Source organism: Mustela putorius, unplaced genomic scaffold, assembly GCF_011764305.1.
Source record: "Mustela putorius furo isolate JIRA1106 unplaced genomic scaffold, ASM1176430v1.1 tig00000196_pilon_pilon_pilon, whole genome shotgun sequence".
Classification (NCBI taxonomy): Eukaryota; Metazoa; Chordata; class Mammalia; order Carnivora; family Mustelidae; genus Mustela; species Mustela putorius.
The window spans coordinates 1,085,791-1,113,694 of NW_025421310.1; the positions used below are offsets into that span (position 1 = coordinate 1,085,791).

Sequence of the window (27,904 nt, forward strand, 5' to 3'; positions counted from 1 at the left end):
TTATAATTAACTACCGAAGACCCCTCTATACTGGAAAACTTTCCCTGACCCGTTCCCCCGCTAAGAACAGGGAAGACTCTGGGCTTAATATTATAAGCATTTATGCACCAGGTGCCCTATGCACTGAGAATATAGCAATGAACACATCCAAATCCCCACCCTTCTGGAGTTCATCTTCTAGTGGGAGAAACAGATACCAAGATATATTAGAAACAGAAACCAAGATATTGGAAGGCAAAAAAGGTGCTTTGGAGAAATAACAGCAGGGAAAGAAGAGAGGACTGTTAGAGGAGGGGTGACATTCCTTCACTGGAGGTCAAGGAATGCATCAGGTGACTTAAGCAAAGAGCTAAAAGAGGTGAGGAGTGAGGTATGCTCCTGTCTGGGGAAAGAGAGTTTTAGGTAGCGAGGATTGTTTGTGCAAAGGGCCTGGGGCAGGGAGGGTATGGAGGGTTGGAGAAGCAGTGAAGGGTGTGGCTGGGGCAGAGTTAGCCCTCAGAGTGGAAGGAGACGAGAGCAGGGAAAGTTGTGTGGGGCCTTGTGTGCCATGGGGAGGACTTTGGCTTTTACTCTGAGTGATCTGAAGCTATGGAAGGTTCTTGAACAGAGAAGGGTTGTGGTCTGACATGGGAGCACTCTGTCTGCAGGTGGGAAACAGTGTGGGAGTTGCCCTGAAAGCAGGAAGACCAAGGGGGAGACTGCTGTGGTGGATCAGGTAGCAGACAAGGAAGGACAAGATCAGGGTATAGGCAGGGCAAAGAGGGAGGAGTGAGTGGATTCTGCATAAGTATTGGGAATTTGTGACTTGTAATTTTATAATATTAATATTTATCCTCATATTCATTCCACAAAGCAAAACAAGTGCTACTATGAGAAATTACTAAAAACCTCCAGGAGAATGAACTGGTCTGTCCCATTCATTGCTGTATCACCCAGTACCTAGAACAAGGCCTGGCCCAGAGTAAGTGCTTCACTTGGTTGTTCTCTCTCAATCTCTCTCTCTCTCTCTCTCACACACACACACACACTGGCCAGGAATTTTCAGAGATTATGATTTTATTCATTTTAAAACTTTTTGAAATACGACATGCTTACAGAAACGTGCATGCAACTGTGCAGTTTTACGAGTTATCACAAAGGGGGGAACCCATATCACTGCCACCCAAGCCCACAAAGAGGGCATTACCAGTACTCTTAAAGCCCCCTTGTGACCCTTCTCTTAGGTCTCTCTCACTATGTACCCTGTTCCCACCTTGCTTTCTTCACTTCATATCCCAGAGATCAATACTGTGCAGTGTATACAAATATACCTTATTTTACCTTCATCTGCAGAGTTGTCCATCATGTTAGATCAACCAGTCCCCTACTAATAGACATCTGGATTGTCTTTTTTGTTGTTGTTGCAGGTTTGTTGTGAAGCTTAGAAATATTATATATGAATAACCTGACATATTGAATCATTCAACATATGTACATTTCTTTTTCTGTTAATTGCCTGTGTATATCCTCATTTTTTTTCCTAACTGGACTGTTATCTTTTTCTTATTGATTTGAAGGAGCACTTTTCATACTGTGGATATAATCCTTTACTATGTAAAGGATTTACTATGCAATCTTTGCTCCAGGTTAATCATTGGTCATTTACTCATTCAATAAATATGTACCGAGCATCTACTATGTGCTAGTTTCTGGGAATAAAGTGGTGACTGTGGGGCCCCTGGGTGGCTGAGTGGGTTAAAGCCTCTGCCTTTGGCTCAGGTCACGATCCCAGGGTCCTGGGATCGAGCCCCGCACCAGGCTCTCTGCTTGGCAGGGAGCCTGCTTCCTCCTCTCTCTCTGCCTGCTTCTCTCCCTTCTTGTGATCTCTGTCTGTCATATAAATAAATAAAACCTTTAAAGTGGTGAATGAGACAGATGTAGTCTCTACCTTTGAGTTACTTCTAATTGGGCAGAAATTCAAATAAATGTAATTTTGAAGTGTAGTAAATGCTAGGAAGGAAAGAAGCAAGCAGGCAAGCATCTGGGGCAGAGGGTAACAGAGGGAATCCACTTTAAGTGAGGTGGCTGTGGAAGGCCTCTCTAAGGTAGTAACATATAAGCTGACATTTGAGGGATAAGCAGCAGCTAGTCATGTTCCAAGTGCACAGAAGTGAAATGGGAAAATTTGGCATGTTCAGTACATTGAAAGAGCAGGTTTCCAAATCATAATTGGCAAGGCAGCAACTGAAGATGAGTCAGAAGAGGTGGACAGGGGCCTTATAGGAAAAGATGAAGAATTTGATTTTATTATAAGAGAATGTATAGCTAATGGTCCCTCTTGTATGTTAACAAGAGTCATAGAGAAGTGGTGAGAATGGATTGCAAAAGGGGAAGAGCAGATAGGGGTCTGTTGGCATTGTCAGCATGAATGAGGGTGATGGTTGCACCGGTGGGCTTAAGAAAGTGGATATGCTTTGATACAACCCAACAGGGTATGTTGATGAACTGAGGTGGGGGGCAGGAAGGGAGGAACGAATGATCCCTGTTTTCTGACTTCTATGGCTGAGTGGAGGCAATGCTATTCACTGAGGTGGGGAAGGCCACCGTGGGAAGGCTGGGGGACGGGGTTGGAAAAGAAGAGGGTTTCAAATTTTTTTTTTAAGATTTTATTTATTTGACAGAGAGATATCACAAGTGGATAGAGAGGCAAGCAGAGAGAGAGAGAGGAAGAAGTAGGCTCCCTGAAGAGCAGAGAGCCCGATGTGGGACTCGATCCCAGGACCCTGAGATCATGACCTGAGTGAAGGCAGAGGCTTAACCCACTGAGCCACGTGCCCCAGGATTTCAAATTTTGACTCGTGGATAGGATTGACACATTAAATCCCCACTCCAACTCCATGAGGTGGGTACTTTCATGAACTCTGCTTTAAATATGATGCTGTTGGGGCATCTGGGTGGCTCAGTTGGTTAAGCGTCTGACCCTTGGTTTTGGCTCAGGTCATGGTCTCAGGGTCTTGAGATGTGGGAGCCCTCATCATGCTTGGTGCTCAGTGGGGAGTCTGCTTGAGAGTCTCTCCCTCTCCCTCTCTCTCTGCCCCTTCCTCTGCCCACAAACTCTCTCTAAAATAGAGGTGGTGTTGAGTGACTGAATCCCTTCAGAATTCTTATGTTGGAACATAATCCCCAATGTGAAGGTATTTGGAGGTGGGGCCTTTGAGAGGTGATTGGGTCGTGAGGGCGGAGCCCTCATAGATGAGATTAGTGCCTTTATAAAAGAGGCCCCAAAGGGCTCCCTTGCCCCTCTTCCCTGTGAGGATACATGAGAAGAGAGCCAACTATGAACAGGGAGCGGGCTCTCACCAGACACTGAGTCTCCTGATGCCTTGACCTTGGACTTCCCAGTCTCTGGAAAGGTGAGAAATAAGTGTTTGCTCTTTATAAGGCATCCATTCTGTGGTATTTTGTTTTAGCAGCTGCACAGACTAAGACATACGAGGAAACTGAGTGGCAGAGAAATTCACTTGTTGGACTGTAAATGCTAAAGCTGAAATCTATTCATCCCTCTTTCTATTTTCAACTCCTTCCCTCTATCCAATTGTTCATCTTCTCATCTACTCTTTTAATTATCCATGTCCCTATCTTCCCATTTCTCCACGCCCCATCTGCCCATCCATGTCTCCTTCCTCCTCCCTCCCTTTCTCCTCCCTTCTACCCACCCATAATCCATCCATCCCTCCCTCCCTCCATCCATCCATCCATCCAACCATCTTTTCACCCCCCAAATTTATTGTGCAGGCATCTGGCAGCTGCTGTGCAAGAAGGAAAGTCGGGGAGGAGGAGGCATGAGACAGACACACTGGCATGCAGCTTAGCCTGAGATATTTATTCAGTGCTCTTGTAGTTGGCCTTGGAGACTCATCAAAGGGGTACAACAGTGTAGGGGCACACATGGACACTGTGCACCCCCCAATTATTCAGTCTCCAGGAGGCTCAGGTCATGAAGTCCTCATTCCCAGTAGATGACTGACCAGCTGTCACTGTAAGAGACAGACTCTTAGCATTTCCTCTTGCAGACTGAGCACTTACCCCGACTGCCCACTTCCCATGAGGACCCAGGTGCCCCTGCCCCAAGTAGCCTGGCTTCCATGCTATACCCCTCACCATGGGGAGAAGTCCTGCATTCTCCAGATGTCCGTTGTCATTTTCCGGAGTCATTCTCGTCATTGGTCTGGTCCCCGTCAAAGTTTCCACAGACCCCACACAGCTTCCCAGCATGGGTTTCGCTGACCATCACAGCCAGCTTCCCTTTGAGGTCAAGCCACACCTGGACCCCAGCCTTCTGGTTAACGCTCACGGAGCCATCGGGATTCTTATGTATGGACACAGATGCTGATAACTCAGCTGGGAGGGCCACATGGATGCCATTTACCTGGTGGTGGTAGGGGAAACATAGGTGAGACTAGAGCCACAAAAGAACTGGAGGGTTACCAGGAAGGAGCCTTCAAGCAGGAAAACAAGTTCAAGGAGCAAAAGCAGAGACACAGGTGCCAAAGGAGACAAAGACATGGATAGAGGCATGGTATGAACAGATGCGTACATGAGCTAGCTGGAGATTTGGACAGATGGTTAAAAGGACAGACAGTTGACAGAGAGATGGGTCAATGGATAAGTAAGGATGCAAAAAACATCTCAAGGGCAGCTGGGGTGGTGAGGAGCACTTTGTACCAGACAGATAAACACACAATCCAACCCCATCATCATCCTTTCCGGTTCTCTTTTTCAAACAAAACAAAACAAAACAAAACAACACTTGTATGTGTCCTGTAAGTAACTGGTTCCCTAACAAAAGCAACTTCATGCTTTATTTTCTCAATGCTGATGTCTGAAGACAAGTAATGATCTAGAAAGTATCACAATCATGTGAGAAAATTACAGTTTCTCTGTCATAAGCTGTGGACTCAGTAACCTTGGTAATTGTATGAGATTTTTCCTTTAAATAACTTTTCATTGATGAATTAATCCTTCTAGAGCTAGACTCCTTAGAGAAACTTCTTTGAATTAAATTTCTCTTTTAATAAATGATTTAATAAATGATTTCTGTTCCCCTGTCAGGTGATTGGAAAGATAGGTAGATATTGCCTGGATAGATGGATGGATGGATGGATTGGTGGGTGGATGGTGGTTGGTTGGATGAGTGGATGGGTGGGTGTACACACTAGTGGGTGGATGGATGATGGGTGGGTGGAAGCATGGATTGATGGATGGACAGATGGATGGACTTGTAGGTGGATGGGTGGATGGATGATGGATGGGTGGACGCATGGATGCGTGGATGGATGGATGATGGATGGACTGGTAGGTGGATGGATGGATGGATGATGGATGGGTAGATGAGGGGATAGATGGGTGTAAGGACTGTAGGTGAATGATGATAGGTGGGTGGAGAGAGGGAAAGAAGGAATGGAGGGAGGGAAAAGAGAGGGAGGGAGAAAGGGGAAAAAGGAAACAGGTAGAAGAATAGATGGCTGGAAGAAGGGAGAGAAAGAGAGAGATGCAGCGAAGGATAGTTGGAGGGGTGGATGCAGAGTTTCACCAGGCTTTAAGCTTTGGAAGTATAAGAACTAGGTCTGTATCATCTGTCACTCAGTTCATGGTCTGCTGTAGACGCAACAGGGCTGATTGTATTCACAAAAACAACCTTCTCCTGGGAATCCTCTTGGGTGGCCAGGCCCCATTCTGGGTACTGGGGACAAAGTGATGACCAAGATGGATGGGACCACTGCCCACCTAAGGATTATATTCTAGTGATGAAGAAAAGCAAGAAACACGAACAAATAATGGATGACTACAGAAAGCGAGAAGTGTTTTGAAGGAAATCAAAGACCCTGATAGTATGGAGACTGGGATAGAGAGGAGGAACTTTGGTACGTGGTCAGGAAAGGCCTTTCTGGAGAAGCACCGCTGGAACTGAGATCTGGAGGACGAGAAGGTGTCAACTCAGCCTGCCTGGGTGAAGAGCTTTGCAGCAGTAGGAACAGCACATGTGAAGGTCCGAAGCGGGAACAAGCCTGGTTTACTGAAAGGTCGGCCTGGCCAATCATTAGCATAGCTAACAAGGGATGGAGTTACCAGAAACAGGGTTGGAGGCCAGCAGGAGTCAGATCACACAAAACCTTGTATGTAGGCCAATGAAAGGAGGTGGCTTGAGTTTGGAATGCTGCTCTAGGAAGCCACCGTAGAGTTTTCCACATGATCTGATTCCCATTTCTCGAACATCTGTCTGCTCTGTAGAGAACTGTTTCTCTCCGTAGAAGGGCAAGGGGGAGGTCAAGAGTAGGGGTCTGTTAACCTGAATTATGGATCAAGAAGATGGCTTGAGAAAAGGAATGACTGGCCCAGATTATTGGAAGGAGAGAATGCAAACCTCCCTGCTTCCAGCAAGGCTGAGTCTTGGCCCATCTCCAAGCGCTGGTGGGGGTTTGCAGACCATCCACCGAGGGGTGTGTGTGTGTGGAGCATCGGCTGTCTCTCTCCACTGAACCTAGAAGACCCCAGTGGATGTCTCTGCAATCAGTAAAAGGTCACAGAACTAGGGACATGCTCATCTGGGAACGTTAGTGTAGCTTGACGTCCATGTTTGGGTCTGGGGCTCTCCCGCATGGGCCACGAATAATTGGAATGTAAGTCAGCATCAGACCTCAGTTTGGCCAGATTCTCTCTGAGAAATCTGGAACGAGGGTGGCAAGAACCATGGGGTTTGGCAAACATAAATGTACGTGAGAGGAAGTCAAGAGGCAGAAGAGAGGGGGCACCAGAGCTGGAACAGACTCGTGGAGGCAGACAATGATAGGCTGAGCGGGGCCCGAAGAGCAAGCTGAGGGACAGGTGAGGGAAGGATCAGTGGCCAGCGTCATCAGAGTCCAGGAGAAATTCCTATTGAACACTGCATTTGGACATGATCATGGCCCCTTGTTACCCCTAGGACCTTGTTCCCACCAACGTGGTGGGGAACAGAGCCTGGTGCTGGTGGGTTCAAAGCCTGGATCTCTCCCAGGAAATCTGAATGCTTGGGGCTTCTTGGGACCTAGTTTTTCCTCTGTGTACAATGGAGATAATAGTCCCTGTCCTTGTGGGGAACCACAAAGAATGAAACTGATTTGGTGAACAGCAAGTCCAAAAGATAGAGGTACAAATCCGGATAATACCACTAGGGCACCTGGATGCAGCCACGCCTGAGGCTCTACCCCTGGATTTTCTAGTTCTAGGGGCCAAGAAATTCCTTTTTGCTCAAGGCAACCTGATTTGGATTTCTGCTGTTTACAACCAATAGAGTTTTGATTAATGCTATGATCAAAATGAGTGATTGACTTGAGTGTGTTTTCGCTCCTCAAGAACTCAGCCAGAACAGACTAAGTTCAAAATACTGAGACAAATACCAATCCAGAGACTGAACTACAGAGATCTGGATAAAGAAAACACAGGCAGACGGGCAGCCAGGATTGTAGGCGCATAGCAGCAGGAAGGACAAAAGCCCAGGGGAGACATGCCCTTGTGCCCAGGCTTACCCACACTCCGTGCTCTGAGCTCAGAGTCACCAGCCCATCCTTGAAGAAGATGTGAACCTGGTTCACAGATTCAACTTTGCCTTGGCAGGCCTGGACCACAGCCACCACGCGGAACCAGGGGATGGTGTCTGGTAGCCCTGGGCAGGGGGAAGACAGCTCGTAGATGCCCTGGGAGCGGAAAGCTCTGCGGGACCCATCGAAGGTGGTGAGGCTGTTATCCAGAGAAAGGGAACAGAGACCCTGGGAGGCCCAGCAGTTCCGGGCCCCAGCCTGGACCTCACAGACACGGTCTGGCTCGCAGCTGGATGCCTTGCAAGTCAGGCCGGTGCTTGGGGAGCAGGAACAGCGCTGGTGGCAGTCTGAGCTCAGCAGTGAGGAGTTCACCTGTGCATAGAGAGAGGGGCCAGGTGGCCGGGGTGCAGCGGATGGCGCCCATGGCCGCAATCTCCCAGACTCTCTGCAACCATACAGGGTGACTTGGCAGCAACTTCCACTGAGCCATGGAGTTTACTTCCCCTTCCCCCAGGAATCTGGGTTCACTTAAGCGTTACACTTTGGTTGTTGTAAGGCAACAGAAGTAATGCCGCGCCAGGTTCAAGGTTGGACCTCATGAGACCTCACAGCTTTCTCTTTCTCTCTCTTTCCCTTCCTTCCTCCCTTCTCTCTCTCTTTCTTGGGACCCTGGCCATAAGAACAAGCATGGACTAGTCTGCTGGAGGATCAGACCCCACGGAAGAGAGACACCAATCCCAGCTGCTACCACTGTATGCCAGCCAGCCCTCAGCGGACCCACCACAGGGCTAGAGATGTATGATGAGCTCCAGAACAGCGGAGGAAGCACCCAGATGAGTCCAGCCTGAACAGTGGACTCCCAGAATCATGAACTCAGCAAGTAGTTGTTTTAGGCCACTATTTTTTTTTAAAGATTTTATTTATTTACTTGACAGACAGAGATCACAAGTAGGCAGAGAGAGAGAGAGGAGGAAGCAGGCCCCCGCCGATCAGAGAGCCTGATGCGGGGCTCGAACCCAGAATGCTGAGATCATGACCTGAGCCGGAGGCAGAGGCTTTAACCCACTGAGCCACCCAGGCACCCCTAAGTCACTATGTTTTGGGGTAAGGTGTAAACCAGTAAAAGCCAAATCATAGCAGGTAAGACAGAGAGCCTGGAGTCCTGACACCCACAGCCCAGAACACAGGGCCCTGGGAACCCAACTCCAGCAAATAACTTTTTTTCTCCTACCTGACTGGCTCCTCTCTTTTTCCTGCATTTTCAAGTTCGTCCTCACCTCCCAGATCATCTCCCCAATCCGTAACTGTTACTTTGCTCAGTGCACAGCCCTTAAACCTTTTCCTTCTCTCTCTGGGTTCACTACCTGGTGATCTCATCAAATCTCAACAAAACTAAAAGCAGTGTCTGATCCTCATTTAGACTCTGGCCCAGGAGGGGCGGGCAATTGTTGTAGAGGATATCACTGGGACCACTGGTAAAACTCAGACGGAGTCTTTATATAGTATTGAGTCAGTGTTCACTTCCTGATTTTGAAATTAATCATATCATAATCATGTAAATGAATTTCCTTGTTTTTAGGAAAGCCAAGCCAAAGTACTAGGGGGTAAAGGAGCACTATGTCAGCATCACTCTAAAATAGTTCAGAAAACACGTTCATATACCCTTATACGAAAGGATGATAGACCAAGCATAAGGGGATACCGGGGTGGGGGCTGCTCAGTCAGTTCAGTGTCTGCCTTTGACTCAGGTCATGATCTCAGGTCCTGGGATTAAGCCCCGCATCGGGCTCCCTGCTCAGCGGGGACTCTGCTTCTCCCCCCTCCTCCGCCCCTCCCTTTCGCTCATTTTCTCTCTCCCTCTCTCTCTCTCTCAAATAAATAAATAAAATCTTAAAAAAAAAAAAAGCAAGCATGCCAAAAGGTCAACAAGAACCTAAAGAAAAGGTATACAGGAGTTCTTCATATGATTCTTGCAAGTTTCCTTAAGTTTGAATTATTTTAAAAAAAGAAGTCTGAATAGATAACCCAGAAATGAACCCTCAGCTCTGTGGTGAACTAATCTTCAACAAAGCAGGAAAGAATGTCCAGTGGAAAAATGACAGTCTCTTCAAAAAACAGTGTTGGGAAAATTGTGCAGCATCATGTAGAAGAATGAAACTGGACCATTTCCTTACACACACACAAAAATGGACTCAAAATGGATGAAAGACCTCAGTGTGAGACAGGAATCCATCCAAATCCTAGAGAAGAACACAGGCAGCAACCTCTTCAACCTCAGCCGCAGCAAATTCTTGTAGACATGTCTCCAAAGCCAAGGGAAACATAGGCAAAAATGAACTATTGGGACTTAAAGATAAAAAGCTTGTGCAGAGCAAAGGAAACAGTCAATGAAACCAAAAGACAACCAACAGAATGGGAGAAGATATTTGCAAATGACATATCAGATAAAGGGCTAGTATCCAAAATCTACAAAGAACTTATCAAGCTCAACATCCAAAGAAAAATAATCCAATCAAGAAATGGGCAGAACACATGAACAGACATTTCTGCAAAGAAGACATCCAGATGGCCAACAGACACATGAAAAAGTGCTCAACAGCACTCAACATCAGGGAAATACAAATCAAACTCACAATGAGATATTGCCTCACACCAGTCAGAATGGCTAAGATCAACAAGTCAGGAAACGACAGATGTTGGGATGTGGAGAAAGGGGAACCCTCCTACACTGTTGGTGGGAATGCAAGCCAGTGCAGCCACTCTGGAAAACAGTATGGAGATTCCTCAAAAAGTATGAAAATAGAGCTACCCTAAGACCCAGCAATCACACTACTGGGTATTTACCCTAAAGATAAAATATAGTGATCCCAAGGGACATATGCTCCTCAATGTATATAGCGGCAATGTCCACAATAGTCAAACTATGGAAAGAGCCTAGATGTTCATCAACAGATGGATGGATAAAGAAGATGTGGTGTGTGTACACACACACACACACACACACACACACACAGAATGGAATACTACACGGCCATCAAAAATGAAATCTTGCCATTTGTAATGGCATGGATGAAACTAGGGAATATTATGCTAAGTGAAATAAGTCAACCAGAGAAAGACGATTATCATATAATCTCACTGATATGTGGAATTTAAGAAACAAGGCAGAAGATCATAGGGGAAGAGAGGAAAAAATGAAACAAGACAAAACCAGAGAGGGAGACAAACCATAAGAGACTCTTAATATTAGGAAAAAACTGAGGGCTGCTGGAGGGGAGGTTGCTGGAGGCTGGGAAGATAGGGTACTTGGATGATGGACACTGGGGAGGGTATGTGTTGTAAGAGAGCACTGGGTATTATGGAAGACCGGTCAATCAAAGACCTGTACCTCAGAAACAAATAATATATGTTAAATGTTAAAAAATAAAAAAGAAGTCTGAAAACATTAAAAGAAATGAATGAATAGAACAAAAGAGCTAAATACCATCTTTATATGGGTGGCTCGCTCATCTGTATCTCCAGCCCAGACTTCTCTGGTGAATATTAGACTCATAAATCCAAGAAACCTTCTAGCACAAGCAGACTGGTCAGAGTTGGGAAAGGGGAAGCACTGTAGTAATACCTAAACCAGCCTAGGAGATCAGGGAGGGCTTCCTGTAGGTGGTGACACCCAGAGGAAGGAGCAGTTTGGCATTTCCTCCCCCAGAAGTCTTGTACTTTCTGGCCTTCTAGTCTACCTTTCTGCCATTAATAAAATGATGGGGATAAATGAGGATGGGATGTGGTCATTCATCTTTCCTTTATTTGATAAATATGATGAGGAAGTAGAATGCCTAGTTGTTCAGAGGGTGGGTCCGGACTGCTGGGGTGTAAATCCCAGCCTCACTACTCGCTAAGAGACGGTCCTGGGCTGACTTCTCTTTGTCGCAATAGTGCCCATCTCATAAGAGTGTTATGATCACAAAATAAAGTGACACCTATAACAAACTTGGGACATCACAAGAGCGCAGAAAACATCAAGCACAAAAGTAAATCTAATTCACTTTCAACTTCCATCAGGAGACAATTGCCAACTTGCCCACCATCTGTGCTGTTGTAAATTGTCAGTATTTTTACTATATGATGAAGGCAGAAGGTGAGGCTCGGGCCCCAGCGGGTACCTTTCAGGCACAATGGCACCTGATTGTCAAACACCTCTGGTGCCAGGATGACGATTAACCCCATGAAGAAAATGAGGCTCAGAGAGGGGACTGGAGGAGGCTGAATAATGGGCCCCCCAATATGTCAGGCCCCGATTCCTGGAACCTGTTTTATATGGAAAAAGAGTGTTTGTGGATGTGATGAATTAAGGATTTGGAGATGGGGAGCCTGTCCTGGATTATCTGGGTGGGACTTAAATGCAATTGAATGTATCCTTAGAAGAGGGAGGCACGTGGAGATTTTATGACACACACACACAGGAGGAAGGGAAATGTGATACAGAAGAAAAAATTGCAGGTGGCCACAGTTGAGGAATGCCTCAGCCATCAAAACCTGGAGCGGGGGAGGAAGCCATTCTCCTCCAGAGCCTCTGAAGGGCGCCATTCTGCCCACACCTTGATTTTGCCCCAGTGACCCTGATTTCCAATGCTGGGCTTCAGAACTCTGGGAGAACAGATTTCTCTGGTTCGTGAAGCCACCGAGTTTAAGGTCGTTTGTCTCAGCAGCCTCAGGAAACTCATACCGGGACTTTACCGGCACTGAGTCACCGAGCTGGGAAATGGAGGTGGCTCCTCTGTCCCCAACCTTGAGGGGGTCGGCACAGAAGCCCCGAGTCTCCCTTGAGCCCTTCCACCCTCCCTGCCCGCCGCCAGCCGCCAGCCCGCCCTCACCGGCAAGTAGTGGCCATTGTGGGCGCAGCCACAGTTCTGTATGGGGACGCAGGTGCCATGTGAGAGCAGGAAGCGGTCGTCACACTCGCAGCCCTCAAAGCAGCGGCTGGTACAGCCCGTGAAGCCGGACAGAGCTGCGCAGGAGCCCTGGCAGGAGCGCATGCAGGTGGAGTAGTGACTATGGGCAGGGCACTGCAGTGCTGTACAGGGAAAAGGCAGGGTGGGTCAGGCTTGGGGGCGGGCGAGGCCCCATGCCCCAACCCCCACACTGACTGTGGCCTCCCCGCAAACCAGGATCTCGGTTGGCAGTGCTGGGGATGCCAGCTGCCAAGATAGCCTCGGGCCCTGTCCTGTGGAGTTCATGTCAGTGGGACCAATAGTCCAATAGCATGGTCAGGGCTGCACTGGGGAAGCAGAGGCAGAGGGGTCCAGGACTAGGATGGGGTAAACACAGGGAGTTGCAAAGACGCAGGGCAAGCCTCTAGGGTGAGGCCCTGGGCTCTGGCTGAGCAACTGGCCAATGGCAAGGCTGCCGGGAGATGTGGACTGGGGTCAGGGAAAGGGAGGATCAGGTTTGGGGTAAAATGCTGATGTCATATGGGAACACAGCAGGTGTGAGAGACCCTAAAGACACCCAGGGGAAAGTGTCCAGGAAGCTGCTGGACCCCTAAGACTGGCAGTCAGGAGATTGGTCGGTGCTGAAGACAGACAGTGTCCACTGTCAGCACTGAGGACAAATCGAGGGCTACATAGGTGGGTAATGACTCTGGACATGGGTGCTGTCCTGAGAAGGATAAGTGAGACACAGCCCTACCCTGGCAGTCTGAAGGAAACATACTCCTCACTAGGGGTACCTGAGAGGTACCGTCCTGGGCTGGGGATTAGAGGGGATATGGTCCCATCCCAGAGCTCCAGGTGAGCCACAGACTCAGGCTTTATCATGTGAGCTGCGGACCTGCCTGACCAGCCCTCCAGGGTCAGGAGGAAAGGGCTGAGGATGAACCCTGGGGAAGAACTGTGTCTGCGATTTCAGGACTGGGGGTCCCTGAAGTCTGAGAAGGGCTTCAGGGGGAAGGAGGGAGGCCAGCAGGTGTGCTGCGGGAGAAGCTGGGGGGAGCCTTCCGGAGGGAGGGACTGCTCTTGAGACATAGGACAGGAGTTGGTCAGGGGGTTATCCCTGAGCCCGGTCTGGAGTCCTCGGAGGGGCCCCCCAGACACTCACGGCAGAAGCTGCTTGTTCTCCACGTCTTCACGGTCCCACCGACTGCCTGGCATTCTGCCGTGTAGGCCTCCAGGCTGCGGCAGAGGAAGGTGGTGTTGCCTTTGTGGAGACACAGGTCGTACACGCACTGGCGGAAGTACTCAGAGGGGTTCAGTATTGCGTGGCAGGCCGCGAAAGGGCCCTGGGGGTCCCGGATCTGACCGCAGGCCTGGTTGCTCTCATATGGTGCCGTCTCCTCGGCCAAGCACACGGGGCAGCCGCTGGGCCCACAGCCCTCGCCACAGCCGTGGGAGGAGCTGGGTGCCCGCCACCCGGCTCCAAAGGCATCCACGCTGGGGATCTCGGCACCATTGGGCAAGACGAGGTCATCGGTCCAGTTGCTATTGAAGTTCCCGCAGAGGCCACAGACCCGGCCACGGAAGGGGCTGGGGATGGATATGAGGACATGGGCATTGCCATCAAAGAGAAGCCGCAGTGCTTTGGTCGTCTGCAAAATCACGTTCCGGCCCTCGGCGGTCACCCGCACGTGACCCACAGCCACAGGCAGGGCCACAGCTTCTTCGTCCACAGTGACCTAGGTGGAAAGGTCAGGGAGGTCAGGGACTCACAGAACCACGGGTGGAGTGGTCCCCTCAGACTCCTGGGGTGGAGCCATGTCCCTCGCAGGCCCTTTGGGGTGGGACCATGCCCCTTCAGACCCTCAGATCTCTGTCCCCCTCACTTGCCTTGGGGCGGGGTCATAGCCCCCTCAGAACCCTCAGGGTGGGCCCTGTCCTGCTCAGATTCCCAGGGTAAGGCCATATCCACTCACCTTTGGCCCCCGAGCCAGTCTCACAACCTGGCCAGCCACAGTCACCACCAGCTGTTGGACATTGCCGGTCGCATCCTTCTCGAGCACAATGCTAAAGTCCTCATCCTCAGGCTGTGGGTGGCAGACTTTGGCCAAGATGTAGGAGCAGGAGCCATGTAGGTCATAGACACGGCCATCAAGGGTAATGTAGTGGAGGCCCCCATTGACCACGCAGCGGCCACAACCTGTAGGGTAGCAGGCCTGGACACCGTCCTCTACCCGGCACTCCTCGTAGGGCCTGCAGGCCGGGCCCTCCTGGCAAGTGACTTGGCCACCTGGCCCACACTCACAGCGCCGCTCACACTCAGGGCCTGGGTAGAAGGACTCGCCCAGCGGGTAGTAGTGGCCCTCGTGGAGGCATCCACACTGGCCCACAGGCACGCAGGTGTCACCGCTGAGCACGAAGCCGGCATCACAGACGCAGCCCTCACGACAGCTCTGCACGCAGCCCTCGGGCGCGGAGAGGCTCGGGCAGCTCACAGGGCAGGAGTCACCGCAGAGCTTGTAGTGGCTGTTGGCAGGGCACTGGAGGGCTGTGGGGAGCAAGAGGGAATGAGCCAGGAAGCAGCAAGGGAGGGGCACAGGGGAGGCGCAGAGTGGGAGGACCTGCCCAGGTGAGCCTGAGTGGGGTGTGGGGCCAAATGTATCTTGTGTGTCTGGTGGGAATCCACCTGGGTCTACCTGGCTTGTGGATGTCTGACCAGGGGCCTCTGACGGAGTCTCTCCGACAAGGTTGTGTCAGCGTGACTTTGACCATAGGTGTCTGATTGCATGAAGCTAACAGGATACATTTGACCAAGGCAATGTGTCTGAGGGGAACTGCCCCGGATGATCCCACCAAGAACCTGTATATGTCTATCTACTTGGGGCTATGTCAGGGTCATGATTCTACCCGGGAGTCTCTGCCCAAGTGCCTCTAAGCAGGAGACTCCCCGTCTGAGGTTATCAGACCAATTCTGTCTGACCTTGTGTCTTTCAGGGTTTGAAACATCGTAGGTGCATGGGACCAACTCCAGGGCTCTCTCACCAGGGGTACCGGACAGCCTCTACCTGATCAGCTGTATCTTGCTGTGTAGCTTCCGCGGGCCCAGCCACCCCAGTCTGTCTGACTAGGATATCAGCACCTGAATCCCTGAGAGGATCCTGGACCCGAGGTTTCTGACCAGGTATATCTGAGTCTCTCCCATTGCAGTATGACCTGGTACATTGCAGTGTGTGAATGCCAAGATCGTTTTTCGGACAGGAGCTATCTGGCTCAGGGGAAGCAAGGGGATGCCTAACTCCATGGTGGAGGAGAAGGCTCTTATCTTAGAGGCCTGGAAAGGGGAGGTAGGAAGACCCCCACTATGTAGACTAGGCATGCATCAGTACTCACGACAGAAGTCCGGCCGCCTCCACTCGCCGATCTGGGCCCCCGCGGCCTGGCAGACTGCCACATAGGCCGCCACAGCCGGGCAGAGGCCTCCCGGATGGCCCTGGGCCTGGCAGGCGTCCAGCAAGCAGGCCTGGAAGTACTTCTCCGGGGGCACAAGGGCGTGGCAGGGCGCCAGTGGGCCGTCGGCGGCGGAGATCACGCCACAGGCGTCCGGGCCGCCGAAGGCTTCCTGCTGCTCTGTTGTGCACGGCGGCGGGCATGGCCCGGGCACGCACTCCCCGCAGCCAGCCTCGCCTCCCACCTGCCAGCGATCTGGCTTCCCATCCACAGCCTTCAGGTCATCGGTGGGGTCCTGGTTGTAGTTCCCGCACAGGCCACAGAGGGCGCCCGCGTACGGCGCCGGCACGCGCAGCCGCACGAAGCTGTTCCCGTCGAAAGCCAGAGAGAGCCCAGCGGCCGTGGTCACCACCACGTCGGCGCCGCTCACATAGGCGCTCAGGCGCGAGTCCAGCTGGTAGGGCAGCGCTACGAGCTTGCCGTCCACCTGCGGACACGGGGTAAGGATGGGAGGAATGAACGGTGCAGGTACGGGTTTGAATTTTGGCTCCACTACGCACGGGGTTGGGGGTATAGGGTGGAAACCTGAGCCCCGGATCTACCCTTTGTAATAATAATGATGATAGCAGTAGTAGTAATAACAGGCCTCTGCAGACAGGAGGTTGCTGCTTCTTCACACAACACTCTGAAGCAGGTACTTTCCTTACACCCATTTTATAGCGGGATAAACTAAGGCCAAACTAAAGGAGTTATCCAGTGGGGAAGCCACTGCTCTGAGACGCCCTGCCCCAAGGCCTATACTCCAACCCCTGCATCATTCCTTGCTAACCTATGCAAGGTAGTCGGGGGAACGGCAAATTCCTGACTGTCCCAGACAACCCCAGGGCTGGCATGTGCTCCGGCCTGGCTCCAGGCCCCTCACCTGCAGCTGCCGGGGCCACTGGGCACTGAGGGTAAGGCTGTGTTTGTAGATGTGCAGGGTGACGCTGCGAGTGTAGCTGACCGCCTGGCTGCCCCGGTGCTCGTTGACCACAGTGACAGTGAAGTTCTCGGCTCCGGTGGGCAGTGTCTTGCAGGGTGCGCTCAGCAGGTACTCACAGTTGCCTTGGAAGTCGAATCGGTGCCCATCCAGGGTGACGTAATGGGGGTCACCCCAGGCCTGACACTCCGCTGTGCTGACAGGCTGGCAGCCATGCTGGCCCGAGGGCAGCAGGGCACACTGTTCCCCTAGCCCACACTTGGCAGGCTTGCAGACCAGTGAGCCACCCCCAGGCCCACAGCGGCACATCTGGGAGCAGGTGGCGTCAGCCCAAAACTCGCTGCCAGCTTCGTGGTAGGTACCATTGGCCCAGCAGCCACAGCCACCATCCAGGGGAACGCAGCGGTCAGCACTCCACACGAAGCCCGAGTCGCACTGGCAGCCCTCAGCACAGGGGCCATCACATGGCTTTGGCGTCGTGGCGGGGTTAGGGGATGGGCAGCTGTCTGGGCAGGCAGGACCACAGAGCTCGTAGTGGCTGTTCTCAGGACAGGAGATCTCTGTGGGTAGACCGAAGAGTGGGAGGGAGAGAAAGGGAGGGAATGGCATCAGGGGATGGAGTTAGAGGACTGGGAGGAGACAGAGGCAGACAGAGAGGGACAGACAGAGGGACTGAGGGGAACAGTAAGAGACACTGACAGACAGTGATAGGGACACACAGGGAAAGACCCAAACAGAGACAAGGAGAGAGAGAATGAGAAATGGAGAGGCAGAGAGACAATTAAAGGGAGACATAGAGATAAGCACCAAGAAACCGAGAGACAAAAACAGATAGGGAGAGCGAGAGACAAACAAAACGACCCAGAAAGCGAGACCCATCCAGTCTGGCAGAGACAGGACCCCTCCCCTACCCCAGTTCCGGCTCTGCTCCCGAACACTCACCACAGCCAGCCTGCTCCCTCCAGTCCTTAATGGCAATCCCAGCAGCCTGGCAGGTGGCAGCGTAGGCAGCCAGCGCCTGGCAAAGGATGTCGTGGGCCCCCCCGCCTAGGCAGACATCCAGAACGCAGCCCTTGAAGAAGCTGTCGGGGGCCACGTGGTCATGGCAGGCGGCAAATGGGCCTCCCGTGCCAGGGGCCAGGGGTCCACAGAAGCCAGGGCCCTTGTACTCCTCCACTCGGTCCTCGGGGCATGTTGGACAGTTCCCCTGACATTCATCCCAGCACAGCGGGTCCCAGCCTGGAACGCGCCAGCTGCCGCCCCAGACGGGTATCGAGGGAGCCAGGGTGCCATTGGGGAAGACTCGGTCATTGCTGCTGTCGCGGTCCATGTTCCCGCAGAGCCCAAATACCTCGTCATGGTAGCTGCTAGGCAGCGTCACCTCCACTCGCCAATTCCAGTCGTAGCTGACCTGAAGCCCGAAGTCGGTGACCAGCAGCGCTTTTGATGCGCCCTGGGTCACCGAGATCCGGCCGCCTGCCACAGACACGGGCAGTGCTGTCAGCACACCGTTCACCTGGGGAGGAGGGGGAAAGGAGGCAAACAGCTCACTCGGGGTGTGGAGGCTCCAGCTCTGGCCCCTGCCTCCCTCCCTCGTCCCGCTGCTGCTGGCAGCTGCCAAGGCCTCCCTCACGACTGACTGATGGCTGTAGGTCATCTGACAAGCACTGTGGACATTGCTGGAGTCCAGACCCTGGAGAATGAAGCCTCCCTCTGCTGTTTTGCCTGGGTCTGTCACTCGCTCTCAATCTCCCTCCCTTCCTCTCCTCTCTCTCTCTCTCTGTCTCTCTGTCTCTCTGTTGTCTCTCCCTGTCTCTACATCTAGACTTATTTCTCTTTCTGGCTCTTTCTCTCTCAGGGTTTCTCTTTCTCACTCTGTATCTTTCTCTCTCTCTCTCTCTTTCTGGGTCTTTCTCTGCATCTCTCTCATTCAGTGACTCCCTCTCTCTCTCCTCATTCCCTGTGCATCTCTCTGTGTCTGGACATCTCTTCAAGACACTCAACATTATTTATCAGGTCCCTACCCTGTCCCACACCTCTCCCTCTCCCGCTGTGGACTGCCATTCATCTGCAACCCCTTTACCATGAGCAGGAAGGGTGGTCTGTCTCCTCCTGGCCCTTGTCCCTCTCCCCATCTCCCTGAATTTCTCTCCATGTTCGAGGCTCTGGGCCTCTCATTTATTCCCTCACAAACATTCACAGGCTCTCAGCCGGATCCCATGTCCCAGATGAGGAAACGGAGGCCCACCAAGAAAAGTTACTCGCCCAACGTCACGCAGCTCACAAGGACAGTCCGGATTTAAACCCAGGTCTCTCCAAAGGCAAACGCTGCCATCCCACATCAAAGCCCTTAGCAAAGGGCTAGGGCTGCTTAATTCCCCACAGAGAGGTGATAATTGCTGTAACTGCTGTTGCTGTTTTGTTTCCACCCTCGGGGCAGAGAGAACCTTCAGCTCCTAACCGAGCCTGGCAGGCTGCGCTGCCTGACTTACCCGGACTTTGCCGATTTCCCCTTTGTGGATGGAGATGTTGAAGCCGAGGGCAGACACGGTGACGAGCCTCACATAGGACACGGCCGGGTTGCCCCGGTTCTCATTCTTGGTGGTGACGGTGAAGGGGGTTAGGCCCTGGGAGCTGCCCCCCTGGGGGCCGGCTGCGGCCAGCACGTAGTCGCAGGTACCTTGGAAGTCGAAGTTCCAGCCATCGAAGGAGTGGTAGTGTGGGTCACCCCATAGCCAGCATGTGGCCTCATAGTTGGGCACGCACACGGCCTGGCCATCCTTCTCCTGGCAGGTCTCCTGTGGCCGACATGTCACACCGTGGCATGGGTCTGGAGACAAGGAGAGAGGGCATTCTGGGTCTGTCTGGCGTAAGGCCGCTCACTCCCCAGCATCTGCCCCAGTTTGTGCTGGGGCTCCTGTATGGTGCCGAGGGCTACTGTGGGTGAGGAGGGCTATCAGGGGCCTCCCAGCTGAGACCCACACCCGGCAGTTTGCTGTCTGAGACCGGATCCTGGGGACCTTGCAGCCAAGACCCACACTGTAGGGCCCTTACGTTGGAACCCAGCCCCAGTGGGTCCCGTTAGCTGTGATACCAGCCCTGCAGGCATCCATGAAGGGCATCCACAGCCCCAGGGCCTTCTGTGTTCCAGAACTTCCCCCACCCCGGCCCCCATTTCTCCATGTGCCTGAGCTCCTAGCCTTCTGGGGACCACTCCCTCTGAGACTCTGTCCTGGAGGTTTCTGTGCTAAACCAAGGTACTAGAGGAACTTCCTGGTGAGAATTTAAACCCTCAGAGGACCTAACATTTGAGACCCTGCCCTGGGGGTCTCTGTATCTCCTCAGGGCCTGGGGATCCCTCTGTGTAAGACTCTGCCTCCTTGAGCTGGCTACCTCTGAGACCTTGGCTTTGGGGATCTCATTTCTAAAGCCCCAGCTCTGAGGGTCTCTTTGTCTAAAACTCTGTCCCTAGGGCCACTGTATCTGTGACCCTAGTTTTTGAACGCCTGTGCCCAACCTTAAAACTGCCTCCTCTCTGCCCCTGTGCGCGTGTTCAGTTTATCGCCTCTCAGCTCCAGATTCACCAACAAACAGTATGGGGCTTTGTCGGGAGAGAGCACTGGAGGGTTGTGGCAGGGGGCGCAGCTTCTGGCTCCCCTTGCCTGCGGTGGTTGGGGGGTGGTTGGGAACGCATGCAGCCAGGTCCGTGGCTCCTGGAGAATCACTTAGGCTCTGACCAGCAGCTTCCGTGGAGTTTTGCTAGTTTTGCCGGCAACCCAGCAGAATCTTCCCACCTGCCAGTTCCAGCCTGCACAACCTCTAAGCCAGTGGGCTCTGGCTGCAACTTCCAATGACATCCCTGTCTCCCTCCCTTCCCTGGGTGCCCTGCTTTAACCTGGGGGTGGTAGCAGGGGGCTGCTCCCAACATCTGCTCTTGTGTTCATTCATATTCTTCTTACCCTATGGTACTTGATTACAGGTAAATTCTGTTGATTAAACTCTGCATTGAAGCTACTCTGTGATTTCCATCTCTGGATCCAACGCTGACTGCTATACCCCCATCCCTGGGGTTCCTGTTAGCCTGCCCAGCATCACTGAGAGTCTCAGTCCGTTCTGGAGGTCCCATTCCCTTGTCTTTGGGAGTAAGAAATTATGCTCTGTGCTTCACCCTAAGAAACCAGTCCTGGGGGGCAGCGCTGAGACTTAAACTTAATCGGGCGTTGGGGGTGGTGTTGCATTGTCTGAGACTGTGTCCCTGTAAGTCCTGATCCTCCTTTTGAGGAGTGCCCTGTATCGAAGACCCCAGCCTTGGTGGGGTCCCTGCCCGAAACCCCTACCTTGAAGGGGAGATGGTGTTAGGAACCCTGAGCCTAATCTAGTGACTTTTCACAGCCGGCTGCCTGTTTTCATAAATATCAGAGTTTCACGAGATCCTTTCCTCCTCGCTTACATAGTCTATGGCTGATTTCATGCCATGATGGCAGGGTTGGGTAGTTATGACTGAGGCCCTAAGGCCTTGCAGGTTTAAATATTTATCATCTGGCCCCTTAGGGAAAACGTTTGCCTGTCCTTGCCTTATGCAGAGGGTCTCAGACACCTGCCCTAGGAAACATAGCCCTGGGGAGTATATCCACACAGCCTGAATTCTACCATATGAGTCTCTACCTTCCATCCTGGGGGCCCCTCTGTCCCAGGCCCTAGAAATCCCAGCCCAGAGGTCCCCAGGTGGAGACCTCGATCCTTGGTCCTCTGTGCCTCCCACGGTAAAAATAAGGGTTTCAACCACCCTCTGCTCTGGGGTCCCTGTCCTCCATTCCCAGCCACCCAGGGCCCGATGCAGCCCAGCACCTTTGGTGATGCAGCTCAGGACGCCTCCTGAGGGCTCGCACACCTGTCCTGGCTTGCAGCTGTGGGCCTGGCACACCACACCTTGCCCAGCGTGGCACACACACTGCTGCTGGCAGTTGTCAATCAGCATCATCTGGTTCGGCTGTGGGGACAGAGGGCAGCAGCTGTCAGGGCAGGAGCTGACACCGGCATGTCCGGTGTTCTGGGCCCAGAGGGTTCAGAGAACATGAAAGGGATGTCTGTGACCCTGAGGCACTGCATGGCCTTGGGGTCCAATTCACTCATTCTTTCATTCATTCACTCATCCATGATTCCACAATGGCCTCTCAATGTCTGCTGTGTGTGAGGAGCTTGGAACGTACCAATTAAGAGCAAAGGCTCTATAATGAGCACTGGGTATTATACAAGACTGATGAATCCCTGACCTCTACCCCTGAAACCAATAATACATTATGTCAATTAATTGAATTTAAATTTTTTAAAAAAGAGCAAAGGCTCTGGAGCAACTGCCTGGGTCTGAAGCCTGTTTCTGCTATTTCCAAACTGTATCACCCTGTGCAAATTACTTAACCTTGGGGCGCCTGGGTGGTTCAGTTGGTTAAGCGTCTGCCTTCAGCTCAGGTCAAGATCCCAGGATCGTGGGATTGGTCCCATGCTGAGCTCCCTGCCCAGCAGAGAGCCTGCTTCTCCTGCTCCCTCTGCCTCTGTTCATGCACTCACATGCTCTCTCTCAAATGAATAAAATCTTAAAAAAATTACTTAACCTCTTGATCACTTAATTTCCTCATCTAGAAGCTGCTGATAATAATAGCACCTGCCTATGGTAGTATGACTTAGTTAATAATACATATGAAATATAGGGGAAAAGAAAAGGGAACTGTTTAAAAAGAGATTTTATTTATTTATTTAACACATCACAAGTAGGCAGAGAGGCAGGCAGAGAGAGAGGGGGAAGCAGGCTCCCCGCTGAGCAGAAAGCCCGATGCTGCGAGGCTGGATCCCAGGACCTTGAGATCATGACCTGAGCTGAAGGCAGACGCTTAACCCACTGAGCCACCCAGGCACCCTGAAAAAGGGAGTTTTTTAAGAAATCATCCAAGTTGGAGAGGAAACAAGATGGGGAAAATGTGGTTATCACTAAAGCTGCATGAAGGGTCCATGGAGATTTATCACACTGTTCTCTTAACTTTTGCATGTTTGAAAATTTTCATCACTGGGACGCGTGGGTGGCTCAGTTGGTTAAGCCGGTGCCTTCAGCTCAGGTCCTGATCCCAGGGTTCTGGGATCGAGTCCCACATCAGCTCCTTGTTTATCGGGGAGCCTGTTTCTCTCTCTGCCTCTACCTGCCACTCTGCCTGCTTGTGTTCTCTCTCTCTCTCTCTGACAGATAAATAAATAAATAAATAAATTAAAAAAAATAAAATTTCATAACAAAAAGTTCGTCTCTCTGTGTAACACACCGAGACTGCATGTAGCACCAAATACCATAACTGGTGCGTGGTAAGCGGCGTCTACCTGTTTGCTTTTGTTACCACTTTCATTTGTATGAGGGGAAGAGCAGAGAGGGTGCCTGCCCTCACAGAGCTCGTGGTCTTCTGAGCGAGACAGACTTCAGACAAACACACAGTCAAATCAAAGAAAGAGGAGTTAAGTGGGTGAGAGGGTGGGAGAAAGAAGCAGGGGGGTTACCTGCTGTGTCACAGAGACAGCCTAGACCGGGGAGGGGGCAGGAGAGGGTTTGAAGCTGCAAGGTCCATGGCCATATTGAGAAGGGTCTTCCTGGGCCATGGGGGAAGGTGGCCCAAGGGAGCCAGAGTGAGGGGACAGGGGCAGCAGGTGTGAGATGACCAATGGGACCATAGTGGGGCTATGGGGAGAGGAAGGACTGGGTGGGAGAGACCTTCAGGAAGCCAGTGGACAGGCTGTGGGGTGATGGGCAGTGGAACGGGGTCCCACACGAGGCCCGGGCTCTGCCCGCCATCACTGGGGTCCTACCTCATAGTAGACACCATTGTGGTAGCAGCCACATTGCTGGATGGGCACGCAGGCCTGGCCGTTGCTGAGGAAGCCGGGGTCACACTGGCAGCCCTCAGCACATGTCTCCGGGCAGTGTGGGGGGGCGCTGAGTGCCGAGCATCCCAGGGAACAGGTGTCCGCGCAGACCTCATAGTGGCTGTTGGGGGGGCACTTCATCGCTGCAAAGAGGGAGTTCTCATCAGAGCCCCCTCCCAGGGGCTCTGTGGGAGGGGGTGCAGGGCCCCGTGTCTGTCCCTTCTGTGCCTCAGTGTCCCCTCCCGCTGCCCCTCCATTCCCCCCACCCCCCTTCTCTGCCCCTTACTCACGACAGAATGTTTCGGTCCTCCAGGGATCAATGTTGCCTCCGGCTGCCTGGCAAGCACTCACATAGGCGTGGATGTTGTTGCAGAGAATGCTCTCGTTCCCACCACCCAGGCAAAGATCAAAGACACAATTTTCTAAGGGACCCTGGGGATCAACCAGCTTGTGGCAGGCGGCCAGAGGCCCGGTGGGGCTGGTGAGAAGCCCACAGAACTTCTCCTGCTTGTACTTCTCCGCCAGCTCGGGTGGGCACTGGGGGTTCGGGGAGCAATCCTCGCCGGGCTTGCAGGTGGGCGGTGGCAGGCAGGGGGAGCCTGGCACCGGCTCCTCCCAGGAGTTACCAAACTCATTTGAGTTGCCTGCCTGTGAGCCATCCGGCTTCTGGAAGTCATCCTTGCCGTCGCCGTTGTAGTTCCCGCACAGGCCGCGCAGCTGCTTGTAGTAGTTGCCTGGGACAGTGACCCGAACGTTGTACACGAGGTCATAAGCCACACGCAGGCCGAAGTCAGTGGTGATCACAACGTCCGAGCCATGCTGGGAGGCGCGGACCCGGCCCTGGTCCAGCACCACGGGCAGCCTCATGTCCACACCATTCACCTGGGAGGCAGCAGTTTCCATGCATCAGAGGGTGCACTTTGAGAGGGCAGACCCTAATTCGAGTCCCTGCCTGATGTGGAGATCCATGTGACCTCCCCTCTCTAGGCCTTAGTTTCTGTATTTGTAAAATGGGCATAATCCCTGGGTCTTATAGTGGGTCGAATGGTGGTTCCCAAAGGATATGTCCACCTAGAACCCCAAAATATGATTTTATTTGGAATAGGAGTGTTTGTAGATCTTCTTAGGGTCATGTTCTCAAGATCATCCTGGATTCAGGTAGGCCCTATGCCCAGTGATGAGTTTCCTTATAGAATAATGAGAGCCAGAAAAGGAGACAGAAAGAAGAAGACAAAGCCAGGGGGGCACGCCTGGGCAGCACAGTCGGCTGAGCCACTGATTCTTGGTCTCAGCCCCGGTCATGAAATGGAGCCCTGTGTCCTGCTCTGCACTCAGCGTGGAGTCTGCTTAAGATTCTCTCTCCCAGGGCACCTGGGTGGCTCAGTGGGTTAAAGCCTCTGCCTTCGGCTCAGGTCATGATCCTGGGGTCCGGGGATCGAGCCCCGTATGGGGCTCTCTGCTCAGCAGGGAGCCTGCTTCCTTTCCTCTCTCTCTGCCTCTCTGCCTCCCTGTGATTTCTGTCTGTCAAAATAAATAAAATGTTTTTTTAAAAAAAAGATTCTCTCTCCCTCTCCCTCTGCCCCTCCTGCTCGTGCACACTCTCTCTCTCTAAAATTAAAAAAAAAAAAAAAAAAAAAAAAAAAGACCAAGCCTGGGATGGGAGTGTTGTGGCTGTGAGCCAAGGAGCACCTGGAAAATACCAGAAGCTGAAAGAGGCGAGGAAGGAGCCTCCCCCAGAGCCTTCGGAGGGAGGGTAACTCTTGTCAACACCTTGAGCTTGGACTTCTGGCCTCCACAATGGTGAGAACACAAATTTCTCTGGTTTTAAGCCACCACGCTTGTGGTAACTTGTGCCAGCAGCCCCGGGATGCTGACACAGGTCTCCAAGGAGTAAGAAGCTTCCCAGCTACCCTTCCATTATCCCCTGCGGATCAATAACGCGGCAATGGACTCCAGAGCCACCTGTCTGGGTTCCAGCCCCTTCCCCTTCCTGCAACTCTGCCCTGCCCGTAAGATGCCTCTCTGTGTTTGTTTCCTCACTTGCGGAGTGGGGTCCTTCCGGTTACTGTCAGGATTATTTAAACTGACATTTGGGAAGTGGTGAGAAGTGTGTCTGGAACGGAATGGGTGTTCTGGGAGCATCTACTAGGATTGTGAGCTCTGATTGGGAAGTCTGTCTTTTCACAAGTAAGTGGGTGCTAAGGTTTTTCACATTAAGCATAAAGTTTTTCACTTTAAGTGGAATGTTAGGCTGATGGGAAATGAACTTCAACCCCCTGAGCCAAGAGCCAGTGGTTTCAAGTTGAAGGCTGCTGGGCACCCAGTGAAGCCTTGGAGATCGACCCCTGATTAACACACTCGTTCGTCCTTCCTGAATGCTGACCCGATGAGCATCAGAGGAGAAGGCAGGAGAACACACTCCTCGCTAAAGCTCCTTAAAACACAGTCACCTGCCAGACTTCCCAAGCAGGGACCTCTGTGTCTCAGTTTCCTCATCTGTAAAGTGAGGGATATTGACGTTCCCACCTCATGGAGAAGCTGGCAACTTCAGTGAGATGCGAATGACAAGAACACCGACCACTCCTGTGTTCAGAGCGAACTCTGTGTAAGGTGCTGCCCGAGGAGCGTCTGCGAGCATCTCACTAACGCATGCCCAGGGCACAGCGGGCCCTGAAAAGTCAGTCTTCGTTGGCAGCCTCACCATCAATCCTGCACGAGTACAACAGCCATGGGATCCCTGCGAAGACCCCCTCCACTTTCCGTTAAGAGACCAAATCCTTCTCAGAAAAGCACCATGGTGTACCCAGGGTCAGGTGCACTGTCTCCTGGCATGTCATCCTGGGTTCAGGTCGTGCCCTTAGCTGGGGCACTCTGGGCCAGGGATGGGACCCCCCCACCAACAGAATAAAGCAAATCCTGGTACTTCCAGCTGCAAGGATGAAGTGACACTGCGGATGTGAAGTGTTCAGCGGCCAACAAGATCAGGGGTCCGCCGTGTGAGAACAACCGTAGCTGCTGTTACTGTTGTTACGGCTGGTGAGGGGTGATGGGGTCACTCACAGATCATCCTCTGGCCTCCAACTTTTCCCATCCCCGACCTTGCCCAGCCTCTGACTGCATCCTGTTGCTGGCCGGAAGACCAGGGGGCAGCTGGGGCGAGGACCAGGTGCAGGGAAGGTGCAGAGAAAGGGAGGAGGGGTGGAAAGAGATGTTTAGAGGCGATAGGCAGGAGCAGGGAAAGGAGAGACTGAGGAGCAGACAGATGGGGAAACTAAGCCACACGGGGGCAGGTCTCAGGTCCCCAAGGCCTCCTGACTCCTCAGCTCCCCCCTTGGGGTTTTGACCGGCACCTCCCCACCTCAGGGATCTCGTGACTCCCACATCCACTTGGAGCTCGGAGCCCCTGCCCCGGGGCTGAGTGCTGCGCGTGTCCCACCCACAGAGCACCCTCTATCCCAGGCCCTCTCCCCTGCATGCTCCGCTGCTGCTCTCACCGTGACCTTCCACTGATTCTGCTCCAGCCGCAGGGTGAAGTTCGCCACCTGGACGGTGATCACCCTGGTCACACTGACTCTCCCATTGCCCCAGGCCACGTTCTCCTGCAGGACGGTGAACTGCTGCAGCCCGGGCCGGGTCTGGTGGGTCTGAGACAGCACGTACACACAGGTACCCATGAAGTCGAAGCGGCGGCCGTCGAAGGTGGTGTAATGGGGGTCTCCCTCAGCTTGGCAGGTGGCAGAGCCCACGACCACGCAGCCCAGGAAGCCACCGGATGGCTGGCAGGCCTCCTGGGGGCCACAGGCGGAGGGCTCACAGGACACCAGGCCGCCCTCCTGGCATTGGCAAAGGGAATCACACCCAGGTCCGGGGTAGAAGGTCTGGCCTGGCGGGTGGTAGACTCCTTGGTGTGTGCAGCCGCAGGAGGGCAGGGGCACACAGGACTCACCACTGAGTGCGAAGCCCTCGTCACACACACAGCCCTCGTAGCAGTCGTAGCCACAGCCCCCAGGCACCGGGAGGTCCCCACAGGACAGCGGGCAGCCACGGGAACAGGTCTCATAATGGCTGTGGGGCGGACAGCTCAGAGCTGCAGG

At 52.7% G+C, this 27,904-nt stretch overlaps 1 protein-coding gene across 2 annotated transcripts in view; it reads right to left on the reverse strand.

Annotated features, from left to right (window-relative positions):
- Positions 1–3,841: 3,841 nt before the first annotated feature.
- LOC101690256 (Fc gamma binding protein) overlaps positions 3,842–27,904 on the reverse strand; it is a 41,908-nt gene continuing 17,845 nt past the window's right edge. The window contains exons 7-20 of one of the 2 annotated variants that reach the window (XM_004828393.3): positions 27,305–27,897; positions 24,101–24,692; positions 23,754–23,953; positions 21,759–21,900; positions 19,403–19,740; positions 17,853–18,426; positions 16,854–17,470; positions 15,875–16,418; positions 14,461–15,032; positions 13,650–14,223; positions 12,428–12,627; positions 7,545–7,928; positions 4,141–4,408; positions 3,842–4,016 (exon numbers count right to left, since the gene is read on the reverse strand). In XM_004828393.3, the coding sequence (XP_004828450.2) occupies positions 4,178–4,408; positions 7,545–7,928; positions 12,428–12,627; positions 13,650–14,223; positions 14,461–15,032; positions 15,875–16,418; positions 16,854–17,470; positions 17,853–18,426; positions 19,403–19,740; positions 21,759–21,900; positions 23,754–23,953; positions 24,101–24,692; positions 27,305–27,897 (5,561 nt within the window). In that variant the 3' untranslated portion in view covers positions 3,842–4,016; positions 4,141–4,177. The remainder of the gene's footprint in view (positions 4,017–4,140; positions 4,409–7,544; positions 7,929–12,427; positions 12,628–13,649; positions 14,224–14,460; positions 15,033–15,874; positions 16,419–16,853; positions 17,471–17,852; positions 18,427–19,402; positions 19,741–21,758; positions 21,901–23,753; positions 23,954–24,100; positions 24,693–27,304; positions 27,898–27,904) is intronic. The other variant, XM_013047657.2, reaches the window with a different exon arrangement.